This window comes from Ranitomeya variabilis, chromosome 7 (genome assembly GCF_051348905.1).
Source record: "Ranitomeya variabilis isolate aRanVar5 chromosome 7, aRanVar5.hap1, whole genome shotgun sequence".
Lineage (NCBI taxonomy): Eukaryota > Metazoa > Chordata > Amphibia > Anura > Dendrobatidae > Ranitomeya > Ranitomeya variabilis.
Window position 1 is genome coordinate 27,243,309 of NC_135238.1, and position 27,963 is coordinate 27,271,271.

Consider the following 27,963-nt stretch of genomic DNA (forward strand, 5'->3'; position numbering starts at 1 on the left):
CATCTCTTCGGAGGTGTGCTGTGTACTGAAATCTCAGATAAGACCAAGTATGTTTTTAAGACCCTTCTATACTTAATACATAATTATCATGTCATTAGTGAACATTTGCAAGATCTCTGGGATTTTGAGACTAGTTGGATCAAACCATCCATAGACATAACAATTTCTCCACTATTGGATGAGCGTTACGATGTAGGAATAATCTACAATAACTTGTGATGATAGGAACCATTTTCTAGGGTTGTTACGGTTGCAAGAGGTGATTTTTCTGCCTACAGCCCGTAGAGATGAGCAGGTTGATTTGCGCTGTCCTGGTCAGGTGTACAGTTCAATCCTACGTGGAAGCTATATTTCACTTGCCTGACATCCTGGGCCTCTCTGGCACATGCTAGGCCCTGTGACATCGCGTGAGGCCTAGTCACTCATGACGTGAGTCACGCTGCAACATCACAGGGCCTAGTAAACATGCCCAGGATACCAGACGCCATAGTAGTAGTTTCCAGACTTATTGTCTGTCATAGAGGCGTAGTATAGGTGGGGTACATATTTTAAGATTTCCTCTAAATCCCCACTGTGCTAATAGAGGATGGCCATCAGTTTGATTCTCAGGCTTTTATCAAAACTATCTTGCAGTAACACTGTCTTCTGTCCTTCTTCTCCATAACAACCAATCAGAGTTCAGCTTTCATTTTTTTCAGAGCAGTTAAGAACTAAAATCTGAGCTCTGATTGGTTGCTATGGGCAACGACAACAATCTTACTTACTGAGGCCTGCTAGGCCTCATTTTTTCAAAGTAAGTTGAAGTAGTTTGTGATCTGAAAAGACCACTGTTATCTGATATCTGGTTGCTATGGCAGCACAGGTCCTTCTCCTTGCCATTATTTTCTATTACTGAGGCGTATTGTTTCCTTATATGACCAGTACAGTGAGGTCGGAATCACGCTTGGAATGAGGTGAAAGGAGTCCTGTGTCAACGCTTGTCTAGTCAGCCAATTTGTGAGGGGAAATTATTCACAGTTCAACATTAAATATAATCTAAGATTTTTTTTTCCTGAGGATAAGTAGATAGGGAATGCCCCTTTAAAATTAGTAATTAAAGGGGTGTCCAATAAAGAAAAAAGTTTTCTGCTCAAAAACAGTGCCACCCCTGTCCATGGGCATGTCATTGAAGGTCAGCTCTATTCACCTCAATGAAGTTAAGCTGCAATACCAGACACAACGTAGCTGAGGCCTGTTATTGGAAGATAGCGGCCATGTTTTTCTGATTGTAGCCCACGTGATTTACTAGGGAAAATGGATGTCACAGGGAGCGTCCCTCATCAGGACCCCCAGTATATCCCCTTACTTTTACTGAGCACGATGTGATATTGCAATTCCGCAGGTGCAATTGCAAAGTCGTACCCTTGACAGGTAATGATATGACCTCCCCTTTAAGGATAAGACACCTGTAAAAAAAAACTGTATTGCCAATTCACCTGATTACAGACTGTTTTACAATAGTCTGTAGCCTGCACCCAATGTGGAAGCCATAGTACATAGTAAATAACATAATCTAGGGATAATTAGATATGTTATCTCTGGTTTACTGCTCCAAACTTGTGCTTTCATTAAATTACAAAAATTCCTAGGTACCCCCAAATTAAAGGTAAACTCTTTAACATTTTTGTATAGATCTTTAGAGTCATTTCACATTTATGAAATTTGGTAATGAAACTCTAAGGGCGCAGTCAGACGACCATATAGATCAGACCACAATGCATGGACAAGATGGCGGTTATCCCGACCCGAGCGTCACAGCTTCGTGTATTTCTATGCAGTTGTCACACCCGGGTCGGGAGACGCACCGGCCAGTCTGTGCATTGCGGTTCCATCTTGGTCCAGTTTATACGATAGTCTGACTTTGCCCCTAAGGCTACTTTCACACTAGCGTCGGGAACAACCCGTCGCTGTGCGTCGGGCCGCCGTTCCCGACGCTAGCGTGGTCTCCGCCGCACAACGGGGGCAGCGGATGCATTTTTCCCACGCATCCGCTGCCCCATTGTGAGGTGCGGGGAAGTGCGGGGAGGTGGGGGCGGAGTTCCGGCCGCGCATGCGCGGTCGGAAAAAGCGGACCGTCGGGAGCAAAAAACGTTACATGTAACGTTTTTTTTTCCCGACGGTCCGCTAACACACGCCCAAGCGTCGCAAAACGGACGCGACGTTTTGCAATGCGTCGCAAATGCGTCGCTAATGTTAGTCTATGACGAAAAAACGTATCCAGCAAGAACTTTTGCTGGATGCGTATTTTCGGCAAAACGACGCATTTGCGACGTATTGCAGTTAACGCTAGTGTGAAACTAGCCTAACTGTCCCATAAATCTGGAGCTCACTTGCAGTCTTGGAAATATCTGCAGTAATTCAGCGGTGTGTGAATATAGCCATGACGTGGTGTGTCCTCAGCGACAGGAGCCGCCACAATCCATAGGATTATATTTCTGGGAAATCTGGGTCACATCCACACTGGGAATTATAATGACAGACAGTTTGGATGTCACCCAGTTTTCCCCACAAACTAGATAGTGTCTATCTTCTGTCTCTAGGGTAAGATTTCAGGAAAAGCTGGGTTAATACAGATGAGGTTGCTCTCACAAGGGTTGTCACCGAGTACTAAATGGCAATAGTGATGAGTGGATATTCTCGTGGCTCGGGTGACCTCCGAGTATTTTTTAGTGCTCGGAGATTTAGTTTTCCTCCCAGCAGCTGAATGATTTACAGCTACTAGCCTGCTTGGTTATATGTGAGGATTCCCTAGCAACCAAGCAAACCCCACATGTACTCAGTCTGGCTAATAGCTGTAAATCATTCAGCTGAGGCGATGAAAACTAAATCTCCGAGCACTAAAAAATACTTGGAGGTCACCCGAGCGTGCTCTGGAAATCTCGAGTAACGAGTATATCCGCTCATCACTAAATGGCAAATCCGCTTTGTTCCCCAGGTGGTCACCATATTGATCCATTTAGGGTTCTGGGAAAGCTGGATAAGGGCTGTCCCACATGTCCAGATAATTCCGGTACCGGAATAAATCGGTACCGGAGTTATCCGTGTCCGTGTGCCTGGGAACTCACGTAGGCCATACGTGCGGCACACGTGTGCCGCCCGTATGGCGAGTGGGTACCACACGGAGCGTGTGGTACCCACGCGTCTGGTCCCCTGCATCTGGTGCTGAAGCCGCGATTCATATGTTCCCTGCAGCAGCGTTTGCTGCAGAGAAAATATGAATAATAGTGTTTAAAATAAAGATCTATGTGTCCGACGCCCCCCCACCCCCTGTGCGCCCCCCCGCTGTTCTGAAAATACTTACCCGCCTCCCTCGCTGCTTCCTGGTCTGGCCGCGGCTTCTAGTGTATGCGGTCACGTGGGGCCGATCATTTACAGTCATGAATATATGGCTCCACCTCCCATAGGGGCGGAGCCGACTATTCATGATTGTAAATGATCGGCCCCACGTGACCGCATACAGTAGGAGGCACGGGGCAGAGAGGAAGGAGTGACAGCCAACGTGGGAGCGGGTGAGTATTTTCAGGACAGCAGGGGGGCGCACAGGGGGTGGGGGGGGGGGGGGCGCACAGGGGGTGGGGGGGCGGCGGACACATAGATCTATATTTTAAACACTATTATTCATATTTTCTCTGCAGCAAACGCTGCTACAGGGAACATATGAATGGCGGCTTCAGCACCAGTGGGGGGGACAGCGCTTACTGTAGCGCTGTCTCCGGCACGCCACACGGACCCCAGACGGAGAATGTCCGTGTGAGGTCCGTGTTTTACACGGACCCATTGACTCTATTGGGTCCGTGTAATCCGTGCGCTCCCACGAACACTGACATGTCTCCGTGTTTGGCACACGGAGACACGGTCCGCAAAAAATCAATGACATCTGCACAGATGCATTGATTTTTATGGGTCTACGTGTGTCAGTGTCTCCGGTACGTGAGGAAACTGTCACCTCACGTACCGGAGCCACTGACGTGTGAAACCGGCCTCCCATTCATTTTGCCACTCACCTTTTCCCATAAAAAAACTGTAGAGAATTTATAACACAGGACGTAATATCATATTGCTAGGATATGCTTTAAATTTATGACTAGTGGGGGTCTGACCTCTGGAATCCCCACCGATTCTTAGAGTAAGGCCATGTTGAGTATTTGGTCAGTATTAGTGATGATCGAACGTGCTGGGATAAGGTGTTATATGAGCATGCTCGGGTGCTAACCGAGTGTCTTTGGCGTGCTCGAATAATATGTTCGAGTCCTCACAGCTGCATGTCTCACAGCTGTTAGACAGCTGCAACACATGCAGGGATTGCCTAATAAACAGGAAGTCTCTTCATGTGTTGCAGCTGTCAAACAGCAGTGAGATATGCATCTGCGGGTACTCAAAAATATTTTTTGAGCACGCCAAAGACACTTGGATAGCACTCGAGCATGTTCGGATGACACCTTATCCCGGCATGTACACTCATCATTAGTCAGTATTTTACATCGATATTTCTAAGCCAAAACCAGGAGTGGGTGAAAAATGCAAAAGTGGTGACGTGTTTCTATTATACTTTCACCTCTGATTGTTCCACTCCTGGTTTTGGCTTACAAGTTCTGATGGAAAATACTGCACAAATACTGAATGTGTGAACATGGCCTTAGTCTGACCTTACACATCCGACATTTGTAGTCCAAGTACAGTCTGGCCTCTGGTCTGTAGGCATATATGCATCTGTCCAGTTTGGGTCAGTAGTCCCGGGCCGGTCTGTGCATTGCCGTCTGTACCTGGATCATGAATGTGATGTGTGGAGTGGGCCTATAGGTGACACAGAGCTGGTCAAGTCCTGGGTCCCTTTCCAATTCTTCCCACAGATCACTGGTCTTAGTCACCTAGCTGTGCGGATACCTGCGGCAGTGTCCCGGTCAATGCATCCCCTTCATTGTTTGGATTGTTAGAGGTCCCATATGTTTGATAACAAAGTAATTACATAGTCCAGCAACTTTTCAATATTTTATTCAATGCTAAAAGAGGTATCACAAATCACATGTCCACTGGATAATTGCTAAAACTGGGGATCACTGGCCTCTGTTTTACTCCAAGCCCCCCCGCCACCCCAGGATGGACCCTATTGACATATCATATGTCATCGATAGGTGATAAATGCTTTTGGCTGGAATAATTATTTTTAAGGATCAAAACCTGGCACCCAGTTTATACAGCCCCACTACCTTTTTTGGCAGGAAATGCAATTTAAATAAACATTCGTCCTAGAGAGAGCATCATGCAAATCTGAATTTACTTGATTCTCAATGACCTTCAGATTTTTCTGAGTCTTTAAAAAAGCATAAAGTATCCATGCAGTAGTGGAAAAATAGGGGATATAGCCCTGCAAAAATTCCTCTACTGTAGCATTAAGGAAAAGTGGTGCTATATATAAGTGGCTGCTGGTGTCATGATACCAGATCAATATACAAATCAATACTTCATTATTACAGCGTATGTAGGACCCATGACCATATAATGTATATGTCGTCAGTCAGGTGGATCAGAGCTTTTAAATGACCTCTCTGAACCCCTGATATTTTTGTGTACTTGTGTAAACTACACTGGTCAAGCCCAGAGTTTGGAGTTTTTATGATTAAATGTGTAGTATAACTTTAGTCTCATAGTTATAGTACAGATAATTCATGGCACTACTGTCCACCTGTTCTAGGGCCCGCTTGCTTAGTATAAGGCTGTGTGTACACGTTCCGGATTTTTCGTGGTTTTTTCGCTATAAAAACATGATAAAAACGCTTAAAATATGCATACATATGCATCCCATCATTTATAATGCATTCCGCAATTTTTGTGCATATGTTGCGTTTGTTTCCGCAAAAAAACGCATTGTGGAAAAAAACACAGCATGTTCATTAATTTTGCGGATTTTTTGTGGATTTCCCACTATATTATTGCATCCTAGAACCTCTGGAAAAAAAACACAAAAAATCCTCAAAAAAAACCATGCAAAAACCGAGAGAAATACGTGAAAAAAAACCCGCAAAAAATCCGCATGCTGATTTCTTGCAGAAAATGTCCGGTTTTGTTCAGGAAATTTTTGCAAGAAATCCTGACATGTGCACATAGCCTAATGCTTTGAAGTTCAGTACTCTCTTGCTTATTCCTGCACTTGAGTATCATAGGAGAAATCAAACCTGTGGCTGATCTGTCAGATTTTATTGCTGTTGGCGGGGACGTACAGTTTATGCAGGGAGGCCCACGGTGCCATATATGCACAAAGTCATGCAGATTTTACTGCAGATTTAAATGCAGTCTATCAGAATCCTTTCTTTAAAGGGAATCTGTAACCAGGTTTTTTGCTACCCCATCTGAGAGCAGTATGATGTAGGGGCAGAGACCCTGATTCAGGCGATGTGTCACTATATTGATTGCTGCAGTTTTATTAAAAGCTGTTATATCTGCTGCAGATTTATCAGTTCTCTGAATGCAGAGCTCTGTACAACCCCACCCACACTACTGATTGGCAGCTTTCTGTGTACACTGTGCATAGGCAGAAAGCTGACAATCAGTGGTAGGGGCGGAGTTGGACTACCTTGCAAATCAAGCCAAATAGTCCAGTCGTGATAATCTTTTCCTGATAAAACTATGATTTTATAAGCAGTCCAGTAAGTGATACATTGCAGAAATCAGGGTCGCTGCCCCTACATTATGCTTCTCTCAGATTAGTTAGAAAAAAAACAGGTGACAGGTCTAATTCGCATTCATTCTGCCTTGTTGGATTCAGTATTGTACAAGGCGGCAATTTCCCATGATGCTGATACAATTGTATATAAATGCACCTGGTAAGGAAAGCTCTACCTGCCAGCAATGCCAACTGAGCAAAGGGACAAACAGATTATGTCATTTCTCTCTGACCTGAGCTCTGCAGCTATAGCAGAACTACAGTTACCAGCATGCAGGGTATGATGCGAGTTATAGTTTGCCGCATCTTGAGACCCGCAGATTGGAAACCCGTGCAGTATGTGATGAGAGATAAGCTCTAATATTGCATGCAATGCTGCACAGGTTCTGTGTGCCTCTCTTTATATTACAGGGACAGAGGAGTGACAGGACCACAAGATCAGACTACATAGGTTTGGTTTGTAGTCTGTAACCATGGAGACACTAAAATCTGAACAGGAGCTGTTTACACAAAATGCTTGATTTTTTTTATTTTTTAAATAATTATTATTTGTTGAGGCAAAGTTGCCTAATTTTCTAAGTCAGATGCTTTGAAGCAGAATATTTGCAAAAGTATACACACCTCAGTGTGATTTTTTTTTTCTGGCTGGAGTTTCCCATTAATGTCAGATATGTTAGTGATTTTTTTTTTAAATGTGATATTTACTTAATCAATTGATTTATAGTAATTTTCCCAATGTTAATTATCCTAATAGCAGCTGTATGGCGACGCGCACACTACAGACACTCCTCTATTGTTCCTCAGTGGGGGGATTACTGCTCAGGAGGGTTTCGCTATGGGGAGATCTGATTACTGCGCTCATCTATCCTATAGATCTGGTTTGCAGTTAAAAGCAATGATGCATTATGGTCTAGCCGGATGGTGGGGGGTAAGTGAGGAATGGGTCATCATTCCAGGACTTAAGGGGTTAATGTGGGCGATGAGGTAATAGTGCAGGAAGGTCGGTGGATCTGTCTCCAGAGACACTATGGGCCTGGCCTGTTCTTTCTTATATTAGTAATCCTTTTAGCTCATCAGATAACGAGACAGATGCATCTCAATCTAAAAGAGATTTAATAAAAGCTGATTTTTTTTGTTTTTTTTATCCTATTTTTTTTATCATTTGGTATAATAAATAAATGGAAAATGACTTGAGTCCTTGACTTGTCCTCATCTGACAAAGGATTGATCAGTTTCAACTCTTCATATCTAATAGTGGGTATTTCAGCTCCCACTGGTGTCAATTGAGTGACCACACCTTTGAGAATAGTAATGGTAAGCATAGGGAGGTTTTTTTTAGGGGAGGGTGGATGGGTGCCATGTCAAGTTCCATTCATTATGTGCAGGAATTGTATTCGGACAGAGTACGGTTGTGAGTTGCTAGACAGGCAGACAGCTGAACTTACTTTACAGTAGATGGGATCAAGCATACAAGCTGGGTTAGTAAGAGGAGAAGCAGGAACCTATTGGCCCTTTTTTTTTGCTAAGGCAGGGGAAGAAGGGACCTCACAATGTCCTGTGCTGGCTGGACATTGGCTGAATTCGGGAGCAATTTGCAATTGCTGGCCCCTTAAGGGACAGTTAGACAGCGAATGTCCTTGAATCATGGCCAGTTTTGCGTTACAAACTGGTGCCGGCTCCAACTTTGAAAAGATTATGACTTATTGAAAAAAAAACATTTGCGATTTGCAGCATTTAACTCCTTTGCAGACCTATTAGTTTCCATGGTGACAGACTACAAAAAATCCTGTGTAGTCATCCTCCCTTCCATCCCTCTGACCTTCTGTATGTCATTTTGCTACTAAGTGCATTTGACAACCGCATACATTTTTGTGCAGTGTATCAGTTGGGAGATTTACTGACATTAGTGACAATCTATAACTTTTTCAATTCCCCAAAATGGAAATGTATGATCCATCCCACTCGGCGTTCCACTTATCAACTCTCAATAACAGCAAAAATTTAATTTCTTCCTCGGCATTGGGGAATTGTAGTGATTTGCACATTTGCACCGTGCCACAGGAAAAATAAATTAAAGGGGGTCAACATGTTAGAAGAGTGCCAGTGCCGTCCTGTCATCAGCCTGTAATGGATGGCTGCTGCTTGTTGCATGGTCAACAGCCTGAGGCTACACATTAGAGATGGCTAATGGTGATGGAGGTGGCCGCTGGCTGCAGATCCCTTGGTGTACTCCTAATGGTCGCTGTTCATGATGGATGTTGTTGTCTATCTATCTACAAGTGCTTCTCACTAAATTAGAATATCAAAGTCATTATGTCAGTAAAGAGAAGGATGAGAGACACCAGACCCAACAATGCAGACGAGCTGAAGGCTGCTATCAAAGCAACCTGGGCTTCCATAACCCCTCAGCAGTGCCACAGGCTGATCTCCTCCATGCCACGCTGCATTGATGCAGTAATTGATGCAAAAGGAGCCCGACCAAGTATTGAGTGCATTTACTCAACATACATTTCAGTAGGAAATCCAAGAGACAACAGTAGAGCAGCACAGCCCGAATGACCAGGGACAAAATGAGCATGTACTCAAATACACCGATAGCTAACTGGAGGTGCTCGCATGAAATCAGAAGCAATTGGCAAACAGTCATAGAAAAATGCGGCAGCACTCACCGATCCTGAGGTTGGAGGTACCTTTTTTATTCAAGCATGAAAAACATATTCACGGCTCGGGGGAGTGGGATGGTGAAAGGAGTGTGCAGGGAGAGACGATGGCCGTTTCGCGCTACACACAGCGCTTCTATGGGTCCATAAGACATGGACCCGTAGAAGCGCTGTGTGTAGCGCGAAACGGCCATCGTCTCTCCCTGCACACTCCTTTCACCATCCCACTCCCCCGAGCCGTGAAGATGTTTTTCATGCTTGAATAAAGAAGGTACCTCCAACCTCAGGATCGGTGAGTGCTGCCGCATTTTTCTATGACTGTTTGCCAACACATTTCAGGAGGCCAACATTTCAGATTTTAAAATCATTTTTCAAGCTGGTGTTATAAAGTATTCTAATTTACTGAGATAAAGACTTTTGGGTTTTCATTGGCTGTGAGCCATAATCATCACCATTAACAAATAAACACATGAAATAGATCACTCTGTCTGTAATGACTCTATATAATATGTGAGTTTCACTTTCTGTATTGAAGAACTGAAATAAATTCACTTTTTGATGATATTCTAATTTAGTGAGAAGAACCTGTATTATCTATGGTCTATCTACCATATATACTCGAGTATAAGCTGAGAATTTCAGCCCATTTTTTTAGGCTGAAATTGCCCCTCTCAGCTTATACTCGAGTCATTCCCAGGGGTCGGCAGGGAAGGTGGAGCAGCAGCTGTATAATCATACTCACCTGCTGCGGGTGCGGTCCCTGCACGTCCCTGGTTCTCCGGCGCCGGCAGCTTCTTCCTGTATTGAGCAGTCACATGGTACCGCTCATTACAGTAATGAATATGGACACGGCTCCACTCCCATAGGGGTGGAGCCGCATATTCATTACTGTAATGAGCGGTACCATGTGACCGCTCAATACAGGAAGAAGCTGCTGGCGCTGGAAAACCAGGGACTGCACCGCGCCAGGAGCAGGTGAGTATAACGCAGTGCGCAATATTCACCTGTTCCCCGTTCCACCGACGGCCGTCGCTGTGTCTTCTGCGTCCTCTGCAGTGACGCTCAGGTCAGAGGGCGCGGTGATGCAACTAGTGTGCGCGCCGCCCTCTGTCTCAGCGTCAGTGCGAAGGACGGGGAAGATGCAGCAGCGGTGGTGAAATGCGGACCGGTGAATATAGCAAGTGCCGGGGGCCTGAGAGATGAGTATGTCATTTTTTTTTTTTTTTAAATCACAGCAACAGCATATAGGGCAAATGTATGTATGTAGCATCTTATGGGGCCATGTGTAGCGTTATATGGGGCAAATATCTGTATGGAGCATCTTATGGGGCCATGTGCAGCATTATATGGGGCAAATATCTGTAGGGGGCCATGTGCAGCATTATATGGGGCAAATATCTGTATGGGGCCATGTACAGCATTATATGGGGCAAATATCTGTATGGAGCATCTTATGGGGCCATGTGCAGCATTATATGGGGCAAATATCTCCATGGGGCCATGTGCAGCATTATATGGGGCAAATATCTGTATGGAGCATCTTATGGGGCCATGTGCAGCATTATATGGGGCAAATATCTCCATGGGGCCATGTGCAGCATTATATGGGGCAAATATATCTATGGGGCCATGTGCAGCATTATATGGGCCGAGAATCTGTATGGGGCCATGTACAGCATTATATGGGGCAAATGTCTGTATGGAGCATCTTATGGGGCCATAATCAACATTTGTGCAGCATTATATGGGGCATATTTTAATATGGAGCATCTTATGGGGCCCATCATGAAGTGTATGGAGCATTATATGGGGTGTAATTTGTATGGAGCATCTTATGGGGCCCATCATGAACTGTATGGAGCATGAGGCCGGCGTCACACTGGCATATATGCGATATGCTAATGACACTCGGCTCCTGCTCGCAGCAGAGCAGGAGCCGAGTGTCATGCGTCTGTGCTCCGATTCTCTCGCACAGGGAGAGATTTCTCCATCTCCTCCATTGCTGGGTTCGGCTTATAATGCACATCACTCGGATGATATCCAAGTGATGTGCGTTGTCTCACTCGTACCCATAGGCTTATATGGGTGCGAGTGAGCCGAGAGTTTTCCTCGGTCCGAGACAATCGCAGCTTGCTGCGATTGACTCGGACCGAGGAAAACTCCCGACAAAAAGTCGGCTGGTGGGAGCTGCCCTATAGCTTAACATTGGTCTGAGTGCAATGCGATTTTTTTATCGCATTGCACTCGGCCGTTTAAAACGCCAGTGTGACGCCGGCCTTATATGGGGCTCCTGATTCAATATGGATATTCAAAAACACTTAACCTATTGATTTCTCAATTAATTTTACTTTTATTGGTACGTATTTTTATTTTTGAAATTTACCAGTAGCTGCTGCATTTTCCACCCTAGGCTTATACTCAAGTCATTAAGTTTTCCCAGTTTTTTGAGGCAAAATTAGGGTTCTCGGCTTATTCTCGGGTCGGCTTATACTCGAGTATATACGGTATCTATCTATTTATTACCTATTAATCAATCAATCTATTATCTATTATCTATTTATTCTCTATCTATCTATCTTTATATCTATCATGCAGTAATACATATTATATTGATTTTGACCATTGCACCATTTATAGAAATGAGTGATGAGTTAATGAGTAGGGAAATAAGGCAGGTTATGGCAGAGGCGAGGTTATCGGTGGCAGTGAGTGGCTGTGGATATGAGTGCAGCCGCTCCTCTGCTTTTCATAAGGTCCCTGGAGGAAGCAGCTGTGATGCATGTTCTCATTGTGAATTATTAATGGCAGGTAATATTATCCCTCACACAGGAATCTGCTCGTTCCGCCTCCTCGTATATTCCGCCTCAGTTATATGTGTTTGCTGTGGCGGTCCACCGGAACCTGCCGGTGAGGAGGCTGCAGACATCAAGGTTGAGTTAGTGCAGGTGACTGTATTTTTGGTCTGAGTGGATCTGACCACACATTAGATCGCACTCGGGCCAATGCTAGTCTATGGGGTCGTGCACATGTCACATTATCTCCTTGGACACAGTGCCAAGGAACATTAGTTGCCAGCATGCACGATTTACATCTGATATTCAAAACGAACTCGGCCATGCAATTCATTAAGTCCGTGGAGATGACATCTGAGTTTGATCTGATTTTTCACGGACTGACTGGACAATTTTTCCATCTTCTTCTCATCCGATTAAATCAGATCACACTCCGATCAGAGTGTGATTATCATAATTGGACCGACTCTCTCGGATCAGAAAAAATGCATTTGTGTGACCCTAATCTTAACATGATGATTTGAGGCCATTCTTAGGTACTGAAGCTCAGCTCCTATTCACTGCAATACCAGACATGACCTGTGGTCAGGTGTGGCGCTGTTTTAGATTCATCTTCCACAACCTGTTAAGACTATTAAGAAGTGTAATGGAGCGGATGACATGGGAATGAAGGATTTTTTCAGATGCAAATTCACAAACTGGTGGAGCATAAAGAACAGTCTTCAGAGTAAATCATTTTTTTTGTATTTCTGCCCCAAAAAATCAATATATTCAGGTTAATAGGTAAAGCAGGAACATGCGGTGATATCAGCGGAACTGCTGATCGGCAGGCGATCAATGCAAAACTGGTTACTGCTAATTAGTGGTTTATGAGTGAAATTACAATGTGAGGCACTGATCACGAGGCCGGGTGATGGTATTGATATGTGTCCCCCAGACATTATGACTCCGGAGCCACTAGCAGATTGTATTAGCTGGACTTTATGTACATCTATGTGCTGTTTTTTTCTCCAATCCTTTATACACTGTGATTGTGAATGCCTTCTTATCTAGGTTCTAGCAGCATAATATCATTTTCCCATAACCCACTGATGATAATAAGGTAATAACTTTTAGTTTTACTACAAGCAGTAAAGAAAGATGTGTTGTTTTTTTTTAAACCAGCTTTTACTATAGCCTCCTGTGCTGACCTCTAGTGGTCAAAAAGAAAACTGCAATTTTTAAATCATATTTTTAGATCCATTCATATGAGTCATATAATTAGCAAAAATGTAAGCAAAATATGCTGCTATCTATATTTGGGTTGGACTGACTAACCAAATTATCAGGTTATTCATAGCTGGGGCCAAGTTCAGGCCAAAAGATGAGCCTCTAGGAAAGTGAGGCCTCAAAGCAGCATTTATTACATATTTTACAGTTATGGACACAGCTCATAATTTGTGCCACTATTCTTTTTTTTGTCTTGTGGTATCTATTGATGTTTTTGTGCCAAATTTTTGAAAATGGCATCCACAGTTCACAAATTGTGTGGAAAATAAAAAAATGCTCTATGGGCCCAATTTATTATTGTATTTATACTTGCGCCATATAGTTTTAATTTGTCTCTTTTTTAAAGTCTATTTTATATGGCTTCATCTGTTTTTTTTCATGTTCGTCATATGGGCGAAGGTTTGGCGTTTCCAGATGTTTTCGGTCGATTCATCAATTGCGACTTGTTAAAAATTAGCAAAATTTTGGCACATTTATATCCCGGTCTCTCCTCCATGAAGTGATTTTAATATACACCTGAATTTTTTTTACCCAAATTTTGCAACACTAACAGAACATGTGTTAAAAAGTCAATAAAGATTAAAAATAAAAAAATATAGTGCTTTGGAATTCATGAACCACGTGGGCACTTTTTTTTGCAAATAAAAGCAACAAATTCCACAGGAGAAAACAAAAAAGAAAAGTGACCTAAAACAGAAAAGCAAATGATCAATCGGGCCCTTTTTTTTGTGTCTTTCTGGAGCAAAATCAGGTGTACGTAAAATCACTCCCGGGGAAAACTGGGGCAAAAATTGTGCAACTTTTTTAAAAGTCGCAATTGATGAATGAGCCGAAAAAAATCTGGAAAACAAAAATTCCACCCGCAATGGCGAATGTAACAAGACCAATGAACATATATAAAACAGACTATTAAAAGAAAAATAAAGAGCAAATGAAGAACAGGTGAAAAACAAAAAAATTGCCGAAAAAAGAGCAAATGCAATAGATGAGGCTTTTTGTGTAGTTGATTGTTCCATGTGTTGGGACACTATACTATCCAAATTCACTACTCTTAGATGAAGGATCCCGCTCATGCTGTATGCTGTGAACATTTTGGTTGCCTCCTATATTAATACAGTAGCCACCTGTCAATTGAACGGTTTGGAAAAGAGCGTGAAGCGGTTGTAGACTGAACAGATCAACTATTCTCCATTTTGGATTATAAATGGGCAATGTCTTCATTGAGCAGAAAATAGGGATTATTATTATGTATTTATTTTGTTTTTTCACTTTCAGAAATTTATTGAATTTGAAGATGCGCTGGAGCAGGAGAAGAAAGATCTGCAGTACCAAGTTGAAAGCCTTGAATTCCAGGCCCGGCAGCAGGAGCTAAAGACCAAAAACTATGCAGACCAGAGTATGTATTACTATACCAGTATGAGTAAATCTATCTATTAGTGAGCAGGTATAATAGTAACATGATAATATAATATGACTAAGACCAAACACTTTAGGCCGGCGTCACACTCAGCGTATGTAAATACGGTCCGTTGATTACGGCCGTAATACGCAGAAATGTTCCCAAAATAGTGATCCGTTTGTCATCCGTAGGCAGGGTGTGGCAGCGTATTTTGCGCATGGCATCCTCCGTATGTAATCCGTATGGCATCCGTACTGCGATATTTTCTCGCAGGCTTGCAAAACCGACATCTAATGGATTTATGTGCTCAAATGTTCATTAAAACATATATACAGTGTGTATATATATATGTCATCGAGATATATATATATATATATATATATATATATATATATATATATATATATATATATATATATATATTCTGTACTTATATTTAATTCAGCGCGAGATATGTGAAAAGCCGGTAATTCAATTGCCGGCTTTTCATTTCTCCTTCCCAAACCCGACATGATATGAGACATAGTTTACATACAGTAAACCATCTCATATCCTTTTTTTTTTTTGCATATTCCACACTACTAATGTTAGTAGTGTGTATGTGCAAAATGTGGGCACTCTAGCTTGTAAAATAAAGGTTAAATGGCGGAAAAAATTGGCGTGGGCTCCCGTGCAATTTTCTCCGCCAGAGTGGTAAAGCCAGTGACTGAGGGCAGATATTAATAGCCTAGAGAGGGTCCATGGTTATTGGCCCCCCCTGGCTACAAACATCTGCCCCCAGCCACCCCAGAAAAGGCACATCTGGAAGATGTGCCTATTCTGGCACTTGGCCTCTCTCTTCCCACTCCCGTGTAGCGGTGGGATATGGGGTACTGAAGGGTTAATGTCACCTTGCTATTGTAAGGTGACATTAAGCCAGATTAATAATGGAGAGGCGTCAATTATGACACCTATCCATTATTAATCCAATAGTACGAAATGGTTAATAAAACACACACACATTATTTACAAGTATTTTAATGAAATAAAGACACATGTTGTTGTAATATTTTATTATAGTGGTAATCCACCTGATGACCCTCGTTCTGTAACAAAGGAAAAATAAAAAAACAACAATATCTCATACCTTCCGACCCTCAGGTCAAGTCCCACGAAGTAAATCCATCTGAAGGGGTTAAATCATTTTACATCCAGGAGCTGTGCTAAAGCAGTGCTTGTGGCTGTAAAACCCCCGGGAATGAATGGATTGCAGGGGAATGACCTGTAGTTACCTTGAGTTGCGGTGATGCGCCCTCTGCTGGATGTCCTCATGAACTGGAACCTGGTAAATGTTCCCACGCTCGAGTTCATATGAGGACATCCAGCAGAGGGCGCCTCATATTCTTGCTGGTCCGTGTGTAATCCGTATTTTTCTTGCCCCCATAGACTTTCATTGGCGATTTTTTTTTTGCGCAATACGGTGACAAACGCAGCATGCTGCGATTTTGTACGGCCGTAGAAGACCGTATAATACGGATCCGTAAAATACGGCTGATAGGAGCTGGGCCATAGAGAATCATTGGGCCGTGTGTTATGAGTATTTTACGGGTGTATTTTCTGCGCTCATACGTCCGTAAAACTCGCCAGTGTGACGCCGGCCTTAGATGGATATTGGGGGGAACACCCGTCTGGCTCAATTATTCCTCCTGACTGTCTTACTTAGCTGGGTCGATTTTACATGTGGTCTCAATGTTGACGGGGCATATCCACTATCCGCCATCTATGGCAGCGTCATATTTCCCTGAGAACACAAGGATCGGGCATGTTGAAATCCAACCTCACAATCTCTTGGCCATCAAGGAGCAGTCAGGACCCTTCCCACCACCTATTCATTATCAAAGATTGTGCAACAAATTTGTGCCGACGTCTTGCCACATTTTTTTTGTAGCACAGTGGCGCATTGCTAATTTTATACTGAAGCCACTCCCTTTAATTGAAACCACACCCTCTTGACAAACAAGGAACAGGCATTGTCTTTATAATAAATAAGATACAAATCATGAAAAACAGAATTGTGGCACATTTAGCTTAATAAATGTTCCCCAACAAATTGCCACTAGGAGACAAGCAGCATCGGACATGTTGGTCCACCGCCTCTATAAGGGCTCATTAAGACGTCCATTTTTTTTTTATCACGGATAGAAGCAGACTTGTTATAGACTATGGGGATGATCACACGTCCGTGTATTCTTGCAGCCCAAGTGGTCCGCACCTAATCACAAAGATATGTCTGCTTTTAATCCGAGTCTCGGATCAATCTCGGCAATGCAAGCCTATGGGCGAGTCAAAAAATCGGAACTGCGCTTGGATGCCGTCCATCTATGTAACAAACACTGATGAGTCTCAGGACCATTTTTTTTCATACATGAAAAATCACTGACATCTGAATGAGTCCTAACTAAATCAAATGTGTCTTATAAGGGGCTGTCTATAGTGAAAGGCCCACACCGATCAGACATTGATGACCCATCCTAAGCATAGGCCATCAATATTAAAGTAATGGATATCCCCTTTAAACATATGAGGGAGTGGCAGAGAGATTTACACTTAAAACAGACAGGTTCCTAATATTCTCAATTTTCATGAACCATACTTAGATGACCGTAGCGACAGACCGCGTGTAGACGGTAGTGATAAACCACATGTGTCCTTGTACATGTATTTCTGTATATATATTTATAAGCCTCATATAGGTAACATTCCTCAGTCATTGTGCTGACAACTGTATTTCAGTTTCCAGGCTAGAAGAGCGAGAGTCAGAAATGAAAAAAGAATACAATGCCTTGCACCAGAGACACACTGAGGTAACAGTGGGGAAAATGTTGTAAAGTTTTTTCCTTAAAAAGGGCCTGTGTCTTGCTCAAAAAAGGGTTTGTAGAAATCCCTGAGCTCCCCTGATTCTGCCTCTTTTTTTTTCCATTTTACACTGCGTCACTCCATTAAAGGGATATTCACATTTGTTGGTTTTTGAGCAGAGTATGAGAAATCTCTGCCTGTAGTGCAACTGAGCATATTTTCAGAGTCTTCTCTGGGAGTGTGCACTTTTACCCCTCCCTCCCAGACATTGCCAACTGTGATTGGCAGTATCTGGGTGGGAGGATTGTGAGTTCACACTCCCAGAGAAGACTCTGAAAAAATGTCCAGTTGCACTACAGGCAGAGGTTTCTCATACTGCGCTCCAAAACAAATGTGAATATCTCTGCAATGGAGCGACGCAGCACAAAACGGAAAAGAGGGTCTTAATCAGGGGATTTCAAGAATCTTTTTTTTAACCAGATATTTAGCTTAACTAATTTGAGTAAGTGACAGGTCCTTTTTAAGGTTACAGCTACGCAGGATGTAAATTGATCATGACAGATTTTGTTTCAGGTTTGCCATGCTATGCATTGTAAATGGTTAGAGTCTAGAGCATTTCAATTTATGCTTGGATTATTCGTATGTAATAAATACGGTACTCATTTACTTTGCTGGTATTGTAATCTGCTACAGATTTTCCACCCAGTAAATCTAAAGTGTATACACAACTTTGTGAACATATCATAAAGAATATGTCTAACATTTTACAGTTATGTACAAGACGTTCATTGACACTGTAAAACCTCTACTGTTCTATTTACATGATATACTCCAGAGCTGCATTCACAATTCTGCTTGGTTACGGGAAACCGTAACCCAAGTCCTAACAGCTTAGCAATAGAACCAATATTTGTATTTATTTATTTTATTTCCAGACTAAAATGAAAATCAACAATGCCTTGTGAAGATATTAAAGTTGACAAGGAATGCTTAGAGATTTCAGCTCTGAGGCCTACAGAATTGTTAATGCAGCTCTGGCTATAACTTCAGTTTAGCATAAGATAAGTAATGTAGTTCAAATACAGGAGCGTCTTGCAAAACCTCAAGCAAACGTTTTGTATATCTTGCAGATGATCCAGACATATATGGAACACATTGAACGATCCAAACTACAGCAAGTCGCTGGCAACAGCCAATCAGATGGTGGCGTCACGGGCCGAAGGTGCGAGTTTCTTGAATTTAGAAACCAATACTTATTTTAAACAAAACTTGTTTTTGTTGTAATTTTGTATTTGTATTTTTTTTGTAATTTGCAATCCAGAAATTCCCCTTCCACAAATATACACAGAGGAAGGAAACAGGGTGTCTAGTGCCACCTAACAGATGTAGCAGCCCTGGAAGTCAGTATTGACCCTTCAAAGCGCCTTGCCGCGTGACTTAAGATATAAAGCCAAACCAGAATCTTTTTCAGGAAAAAAAAATCTCCACTTGCAGACAGCTGTTTGTAGGCTTCTTGGCCCTAGTCAGTGCAATGGAAAAGATTGGATGGCTGGGTTTGAGGCCGACCTTCTACTTAAAGGGAACCTGTCACCAGAATTTGGCGGGACCGGTTTTCGGTCATATGGGCGGGGTTTTCGGGTGTTTGATTCACCCTTTCCTTACCCGCTGGCTGCATGCTGGCCGCAATATTGGATTGAAGTTCATGCTCTGTCCTCCGTAGTACACGCCTGCACAAGGCAGTCTTGCCTTGCGCACGCGCAGTATGCTTTGCCCAACTGCAGGCAAAGCCGAAAAGCATTAGTGCGCATGCGCCGGCGCACTATGTCCTGCAACACAGCAAAATACTTCCGGGACATAGTGCGCCGGCGCATGCACACTAATGCTTTTCGGCTTTGCCCGCAGTTTCTATTTAAAGGAGTTGTCTCAACTTCTTATATTGGTAAAATTGCAAAGTGCTTGTAAAATGAAGCAACTTTTCAATTTACTTCTTATTAAAACTGCTCAAGTTTTCAAAAAAGGAGGGATTTTTAATTAGTTATTTAATTAGTTTTTAATTTTTTTACATTTTTAAATGGTCATTAATTTAATTTAATTTATTTAATTTCTTAAAGTTTTTTAATGATTTAATTAATTAGTTTACTGCTTATTGTCTAAGTTACCGGCCATCTCCGCAGCCTGTCAGCGGTGGCTGGTTTCCTAGACAAAGAGCACAGTGCTTACAATCTGTTTGCTACACTGCTTGAAAGCGCGGCGCTGAAGTTGCACGCGTTACCAGATCCCTCCAGCTTCAGTGCCCCTTGTACTTCTCCAGTGCTGCAGAATCAAAGCCGCCTCTACTTCCCACAGTTCAGACTAGCAGCGCGCCCATGGTGCTGGTCTGAACTGTCAATCATCAGAAGCGTACCCGCCCCCTGGTGAGCAGGATCTAACCATATGCCTCTTCAGTGCTGCAGAAGCAAAGCTGCCTCTACTTCACACAGTTCAGACCAGCAGTGCAACCACGCTACTGGTCCAAACTGTCAATCTTCAGGAGCGTAACCGCCCACAGGCTAGCAGGAAGCCGGGAGGTCAACTAACGGTGCTTTCCTTTGGATGGAAGATTAGACAAACCCTGGTATAGGGAGGGATATAGGTGATGCAGTAAGATTGGTTGAGAGTGTCAGTTCTTTGGGTCCATGTGTATGGCATTGCCCAATGTACAGACTCTGGAAAGTGGCACACAAAGTCTTTATTGTTCTGTATTATCCACCCTCCGTTGAATGCCGATGTAATGATGCATACGACATAGCTTGCACTCTGTTTGTCATGGCATTAGTGATGAGTGAAAATACTGAGATAAGGTGTTATCTGAGCATGCTCAGGTGATAACCGAGTGTCTTCAGAGAGCTCAAAAAATATGTTTGAGTCCCCATACCTGCATGTTTCGCGGCAGTTCGACAGCCGCAACGCATGCAGGGATTGATTGTGTGTTAGGCAATGTCTGCATGTGCTGCGGCTGTCGAACAGCCGCGAAATATGCAGGCGCGGGGACTCAAACATGTTTTTTGAGCATGCTGCAGACCCTTGGTTAGCACCCAAGCATGCTCAGATAACACCTCACCCCAGCACGTTTGCTCATCACTACATGGCATCTGATGAATATGGGCTCAGAATTTTATGGATGCAGTAATCTAGATCTGTACAATGAACAATACACCTTAGGATGCCCATACACACGAGACCACATTCAACCAAATGCATCCTTGTTGGCAGACTGACCCCCAAATAGGGTGGAGTCCTGGTTCTAACTTTGCTCCCTCCGTATTTGCCCAGTCTAATTTTCAGTATTTTATTTCTTTATCTGCACACATTGTTTTTCCTGTATGGACTGATGGCTGTTTGTAATACTGCGCTCAGTGTGCATGTTGGTCATTTGGGGGCGCTGTTTGTATAAAGCTAATTTTGTAGGAAAAGATGCATCATGTGTCACAGAATACAATGTTGTAACACAGTATATTGTATTTTGTGTCTCAGACTACTATACTGTGCTTATAATACAAAGTTGTGTCTTATGACAGTCGCCCGTAATCTCAGGATTGTACTGAATACAATCAGCGTCCTACAGTGGGCTGCGCTCAGCTCCTGATTACTGATACGCCGCCATGTCTGTGTGCCATACCGCCCTCGCGCTTGCCCATTCGATTTACTTTTTTTCATATTTTTCTGCATGGACTGGGCATCTAACCGCTGTTTTCTTGTCTTGCTTCTCGTGCTGTGGCCGCTGTGTTTTGGGTGTTTTGTCTGTGAATTCTCACTGCAGTCACCGCCAGTCATGGAGGAAGAGGTAAATGTCACCGTAATTAGGTCTAAGTGGTTACTCGCTTAGTTGTCTTAGGTCATGTTCCCTCGTGCAAAACTGTTGTGCTTTTTCTGCAGGTGTCTGCCACAAAATATGCAATAGGAATTTGCTGTGATCATTGCATTTTTGCCACTTTTTTATTATTGCAATTTCACAATTTTTTTAAATTATTTTTGGTGCAGATTTTATGCTATTTTTTTGTGCAGAAAGGATTGGGGTTACATTAATTGTTTACTGTTGGCCTAAGAACTAGCAGGCAGGTAGATGATAAGTACCTGCCTGTTGTGCCCAGCGCCGATCTCTTCTAACACAGCGATTCTGCAGTTTACGCTGACATTCCGTTGACAGCCAACAGCTTCTCTTCCTCTTTGCTCTGTTGATAGGGCATGACTGCAGATGTCATGCTGATTGACAGCCAGCTCCCCGCTGCCTAACTGCAGGGAGCCGGATATCAATCAGTGTGATGTTGGAGGTCACTTCCTGTCAAAAGAGCAGCTTGGAAGAAGAAGAGGTGCTCTGTTGATGTGGAGCATCAGAAACGCCGGCAGGAGCAGTCGGTGACCGCTCTGACCTGGCACCAGATAGAACAGGCAAGTAGTTTCTAACTGCCTCTTAGTTTTTTGCCTCATAGTAAAATAATAATTTAGTCCTGGATAACCCTTTTAATTACATTGCATTTTTTTTACATTGTTTTTCTGACTCCCCATAGAAGCCTATAGCGAATTTGTGCTCCAGAAAAGCACATTTCCACCACATATTTAAACACATAGAGGGCATGAGTTTTCTTGAAATCACATCAACTTTTCATGGACTGTTACACGCAATTTCATGCAAACTCCCCCCCCCAAAAAAAAACCCAAAAAAACCCAAAAAACAAAAAAAAAAACGCAGTGGGAATAGTCAATAAGTTCATGCAATGTGGATTTGATTTCATGAAGACCTACACCCACTGGGAGTTTGCATACGCTGTGTAAATGTGCGCATTTTGGTGCATTTTTTTTCATAGGTCTCTTTCACACGTCCTGATATTTCTGGTACTGGAAAAGCCAGTACCGTTTACATACATGTGGCATCTATGTGCTCCATCAGTCTGACACATACTGGTGCCTGGGAAAAGCAGTACAGTTAGCGCTGTTCCCAGGCGCTGAATGCAGCTCTCATCATTGTCGTGTAGTCTCACTGCGATCAGCGAGACCAGGCAACACCGAGGAGAGCTGCACTCTGCACCACCGTCTGTGAATCGCTCGTCTATAATAAATAATTAAATAACTAAAAAAACACCATGGGGTCTCCTTCATTTTCCTAACCAGCGGAGGGTAAGCCGATAGTTGGGGGCTGATGTTAATAAGCTGGGAAGGCGCCAATACCCATAAAGGTTCCCAGGCTATTAATATCAGCTCACAGCTGTTTGCTTAGCCTTTGCTGGCTATTATAGGAGAAATCCCTAAAAAAGGGTCCCCCCTATATTTACTAACCAGTAAAGGCTAAACAGACAGCTGCAAACTGATATTAATAGACTAGGAAGGGGCCATTGATATTGGCCCACTCCCAGACTAAGAACAACAGCCCTCAGTCACTCCACAAATGGCGCAACCATTAGATGTGCCATTTCTGGCGCTTAGCCTCTACTTTCCCCTTCAGCACCAGGGTAAATGGGAAGAGTGGATGCTAATGGATGAGCCATTTCTGGGGTGGCTGAGGGCCGGATGTTCTTAGTCTGGGAGGGGGCCAATATCCATAAATGGTTCTACTTGTGAAGTGTCTCAAGTATGTGTGAAAACTGTTACCACACGTACTGGACTCATTGACATGTGAAGGATGCCTTAGGCATTTTTGAGGAAACTGAAAAAAAAAATGCATTTAAAAAATGCTCTTGCATTTCTTTAGTGCAAAATCCCAGCGTTTCTGTGCTAAAAAAAAAAGTGAAAAAAAATCTTCAAATCTCAAGCAAAAACGTATCATAAAAAAGGGAAAATGCATAAAAAAGAACACATCAAAATAGCATCAAAGGTCATTGCTATTGTATGTTTTGGTGCTGACTCCTGTAGGAAAAATACAGCTTTAACGCTACGTGGGAACATGGTCTTACACTCCTGAGCAGAGGTTATAGTGAAGGTCATAGCTGTTGTCCTTAACTCCATTTTCATGTTTCTTTTTATTGTTTCAATGCATCTACAGTGAAAAATAAAGCAAATAGCCAATTAAAAATCTCCTATCGGTTTGTGACTACAGCTCCGATGCAGTCCTATGTGTTGCTATGGTAACAGACTACCAACAAGCCCTGTGTAATATGATCCTGCCAGCCCGTACTCCTTTTCATCTTTCTAACATAAGTTTAGGAGGTTACTATAATGTAGGGCGTGGGAAGAAGGAAGCATGATTGTAAAATCAGACGACACAGGGTTTGTTTGTAGTCTGTTGCCATAGAGACACAAAATAACCATTCCAATATTTAATATTTTAAAGGGAATCTGTTGCTAGGCTTTTTGCTACTCCAACTGAGATCAGCATGATATAGGGGCAGAGACCTAGATTCTAGCGATGTGTCACTTTGTTTACTGGGTGCAGCAGTTGGGATATAATCAGTTTTCTCTGCAGCAGATCTAAAAGAGCTCTGAATGCTGAGCTCAGTATAACCCCGCCCACACCACTGATTGCTTAGTTTGCATAGGCAGAAAGCTGCCAATCAGTGATGGTGGGGAGGAGTTATACAGAGCAGTTGACCCGGAGACTCCAACACCTTGTCCAGTAGTGATAATCTCCTGCTGATAAAACATTGATTTTGTTGAAATAACATCACACAACCTAGTAAGTGACACATCATTGGAATCAGGGTTTCTGTCCCTACATCTTGCTGCTCTCTGATTACATAGCAAACAGCTGCTGACAGATTACCGTTAAGTCTTGACTCCATTCTACTCGGAATAACCTCCAGCATCCAGCTTCTATGATCCTCCGCAGAGGTGGAATAGGGTCCACATGAATTTTTTTTGCCCACAAACCTAATCTCGCCTTGCTAAGATATAAATCTTTGTGCTACAAGATATTCTGATTTTCTCATCTTCTAACATGTACCGTATTTTCTTCTCTATCCTTCAGTCGAAAGGAGCGCCCAAATTCTCTCAACGTCTTTTCACTGGCTGACGGAATGGTACGTGGGCAGGTGGGTGGCAAGATCACCCCGAGCTCGGACCACTGGCACCTGAGTGACCTCAGCCAGCTAAAGTCCAGCTTCATTTACAAGGTTGGCTCAGATATTCATGGGAACAACGTTTCCGTGTGTCTTCATCACCATCTCATCCATCGTTGCAATGGATATTGATAGCAGGGCATGTGGCTGTTTGATGTGAATCGCTAAGTGGGGGGATTTTGGGGTCTTGGGTCCATTATCGGATTTGATTTCGTAGATATTAGACCATGCCCAAATTTCGAAACCTCTCCCATACCCAGAGTCCTTTACGTTACATCGCCTCCGCATGGTCATCCTGTTCACCGCATGTTTGTTCAGTGTTTGCCCACCTTTTGCTCATTGTGTATCTGCGGGTACATGACATCTATCAATCTCTGGTGAGAGGGGCAGGAAGAATTGGGGGTATCCTACGAATATAGCAGAGTCTGCTGCAATAGCCGATGACCTGTCACTATATTGTGCCCAAAACTACGCAGCAAAGCGATGACAGATCCACCTTAAAATAATGCAGGAACAGGGACTCCTGGTGAGTTTTTAATTTGACGCCATTTTTGGCCAAACCTCTTGACAATCCAGTGTTTCTAGGAACCTATCACCCTCAAGCATATTAAATGGGTAAAACTGCAAAGTCCTCGTAAAAACCAGCAAATTACAAATTGGAAATTAGAGAGGATTTTTAATTTAATAGTTTTTCTGCTCGTTGCATAGGTTATTGGTCTCCTCTGCGGTGTATCAGAAGTCTCCTAGGCAGGGAGCACAGCACTTCCAAGCTCTTTGCTATAGAGCTTGTAAGCGCTGTTCTGAAGTTGGCAAGAACTGGCTTCAGTGCCCTCCAATGCTGCCGACACAAAACAGCTTTTGCTTGTAACATTGGAGAGCGCACAGTTTACGCCAGCAGCACAGCCATGTTGCTGGTCCAAACTGTCAATCATCAGGAGCTCACCACCCCGTCAAGTAGGAAGTCGGAAACGGGAGTGGTGTTGTCCTAAAGATAGACGATGTGACAACACCTTTGATGGGAATGTATAATCATTTTTAATTTTTGGCTTTCACACTGGCCACCAAGGGGCCCACCTGTGCCATTTAGACTGGGACAATGTCAGCAGAGTCATCTCCTTTAGAAGACAGTGGATCGAGGCCACTGTCGGAAGTCTAAATAAGTTTAAAGTTAGGTTTGCAAAGGAAGATATATATGGTACCCCTTATGAGTATCGATCAAAGATATAGCATGTCTATCAGAACCTGTTCAAGGCCCTATTCCAGGTTCAAAGCAAACTGGATAGGAATGAATGATGCGATCGATAATTCCCCATACAGTTTGCCTTTTATCACCACATCCTCTTTACGTGGGCAGATATGCTGATAATAACAGTGACCTTTACGACACATAAAATATTCCATTGGCCGGAGAGCGGGCATTTTGCTCATTTATTGGCTGATTGCAGCCATGTTTACATGGGCTAATGACTTACAAATGCTTTTTTGGCCATTTATGTGTGGCTGGTGTAAGAGGACCTTCGTGTTATACTATTCTAAAAGGCGATCTATGCAGCTCTCGTCACTTCTTGGTCACGGGAGGTGGCTGTACATCATCACTTCCCAAGACTGGATTAATAAACTGATGATTCTCTGTCCATATACTCCCATACATTGCAATTGTGTAGGCAATAAAGGAAGAGTGTGCCTCTAATATGACTACCTGCAGGGAAACTAAATGCATGAGACATTCCCTTTAAGAAGTAGCGTCCTTGCTTTCACCTATTCTACAGATATTACTATACATAATGAATTACTGGAAAGTCTTGCTTAATATCTATATAACCTTCTGCCAGGATGAAATGTCAGAATCTGGCCAGTCATCAGTGGCCGCCACCCCAAGCACCACTGGTACCAAATCTAACACTCCCACCTCATCCGTCCCGTCGGCAGCCGTAACGCCTCTACATGAGAGTCTCGGACCCCTCCAGGACTATGGCATGACTAGCAAAAGTAAGAGGTCACGGGAAAAGCGGAACAGCCACAACATGGAGGTGCAAGTGACCCAAGAAATGAGAAACGTTAGCATAGGTAAGAAAAATATAGTCCATTTATGTCCTACCCTACAAAATGCTTTATGGGCTGCATTGCTAGTAATGAGGGTGTCACACAGGCATGGGAAGCAGCGATGAATGGTCTGACGTCCAGGACATCATCGACTCAACCCCAGAGCTGGACATGTGTCAGGACCCCCGCCTAGAGCGTTCAGGGACCAGGTGTGAACTGTGATGTTCTATGTTATAACCTACTTATTAACCCTTAACGCTAATGAGTAATATGTCCAATATAATTATTCCATCAGTCCCACTCAAGGCATTGTGAACAAAGCCTTCGGAATCAACACTGATTCTTTGTACCACGAGCTGTCCACGGCTGGGTCGGAAGTCATCGGGGACGTTGACGAAGGAGCCGATCTACTTGGTAAGGGTAGAAGGAGCTGTGATGTTCTGCATGGATTCTAGTGCGGTGTCCATTAGGAGTCATTCATGGTCAATCGAAATCCAGACGGCTTACATTGGCCAAGTGATAGTTTCTCGATACAACATAAATTAACCAGTGTTTAGTCTCCATTTTCCCATTCTGGGGATAGTTGTCGTTATGTTGTGGAAGTAACGTCCCCTTGCATGCTCTACTGTTATTAGGATTGTTCTCTTACCATGTTGGTTGTAGCTAGCCATTGACTGACCCGATCTTTCCCTCTATTTCCCTTCTCACCCCCCACTCATGTCACCGCTGGACGGTCTTCATAGGAGAATTCTCAGGTGTGTACTCTTTCTCGTCACCTATATGTTAATTCCTCAACTTTTCCCACATTTCCCATCTAACCCCTGAATGAATGGCGTTTTCTATTTTCTGGCTGGTATTTCTCCAATGGATTTGACTACTTGCAGCTTGCAGGACTATAAATAAAGACAGGACGGGCGGACATTTGTGGGATTTGTATTAGGATTGTTTAGCGGGTATTTATGTCTAATAATACTGTGCTTGTTGTCATCTAACTCAGGGGGAGTTTGATTAGATTATATTGGATCGGAGAAGATGCAGAAAAAAAACTCTCAGTCTTCTCCATTTTTTCAGTCTGTTGAAAAAGGACTGCACTCAGATGTTATCAGAGCGCAGTCCGATGGTTTCCCCAGTCTCAATGACTTGTATGGACGAGAACGATCTGAATATTGGATCAAACTCAGATGTGCAGTGATGCACAGCTACCTCTTTATTCTAAAGAATCAAAAATGAGAATACC

The 27,963-nt window shown here is 43.1% G+C and overlaps 1 protein-coding gene across 15 annotated transcripts in view; it reads left to right on the forward strand.

The window, feature by feature from the left end:
• Positions 1 to 27,963, forward strand: part of MAPK8IP3 (mitogen-activated protein kinase 8 interacting protein 3) — a 54,449-nt gene that overhangs the window by 1,367 nt on the left and 25,119 nt on the right. For 6 of the 15 annotated variants that reach the window (XM_077274692.1, XM_077274695.1, XM_077274693.1 and 3 more), the window contains exons 2-10: positions 14,697 to 14,817; positions 17,593 to 17,663; positions 18,786 to 18,877; positions 21,455 to 21,478; positions 24,593 to 24,737; positions 26,516 to 26,750; positions 26,833 to 26,935; positions 27,022 to 27,140; positions 27,470 to 27,481. In XM_077274692.1, the coding sequence (XP_077130807.1) occupies positions 14,697 to 14,817; positions 17,593 to 17,663; positions 18,786 to 18,877; positions 21,455 to 21,478; positions 24,593 to 24,737; positions 26,516 to 26,750; positions 26,833 to 26,935; positions 27,022 to 27,140; positions 27,470 to 27,481 (922 nt within the window). The remainder of the gene's footprint in view (positions 1 to 14,696; positions 14,818 to 17,592; positions 17,664 to 18,785; positions 18,878 to 21,454; positions 21,479 to 24,592; positions 24,738 to 26,515; positions 26,751 to 26,832; positions 26,936 to 27,021; positions 27,141 to 27,469; positions 27,482 to 27,963) is intronic. The other 9 variants (XM_077274701.1, XM_077274704.1, XM_077274707.1 and 6 more) reach the window with 5 other exon arrangements.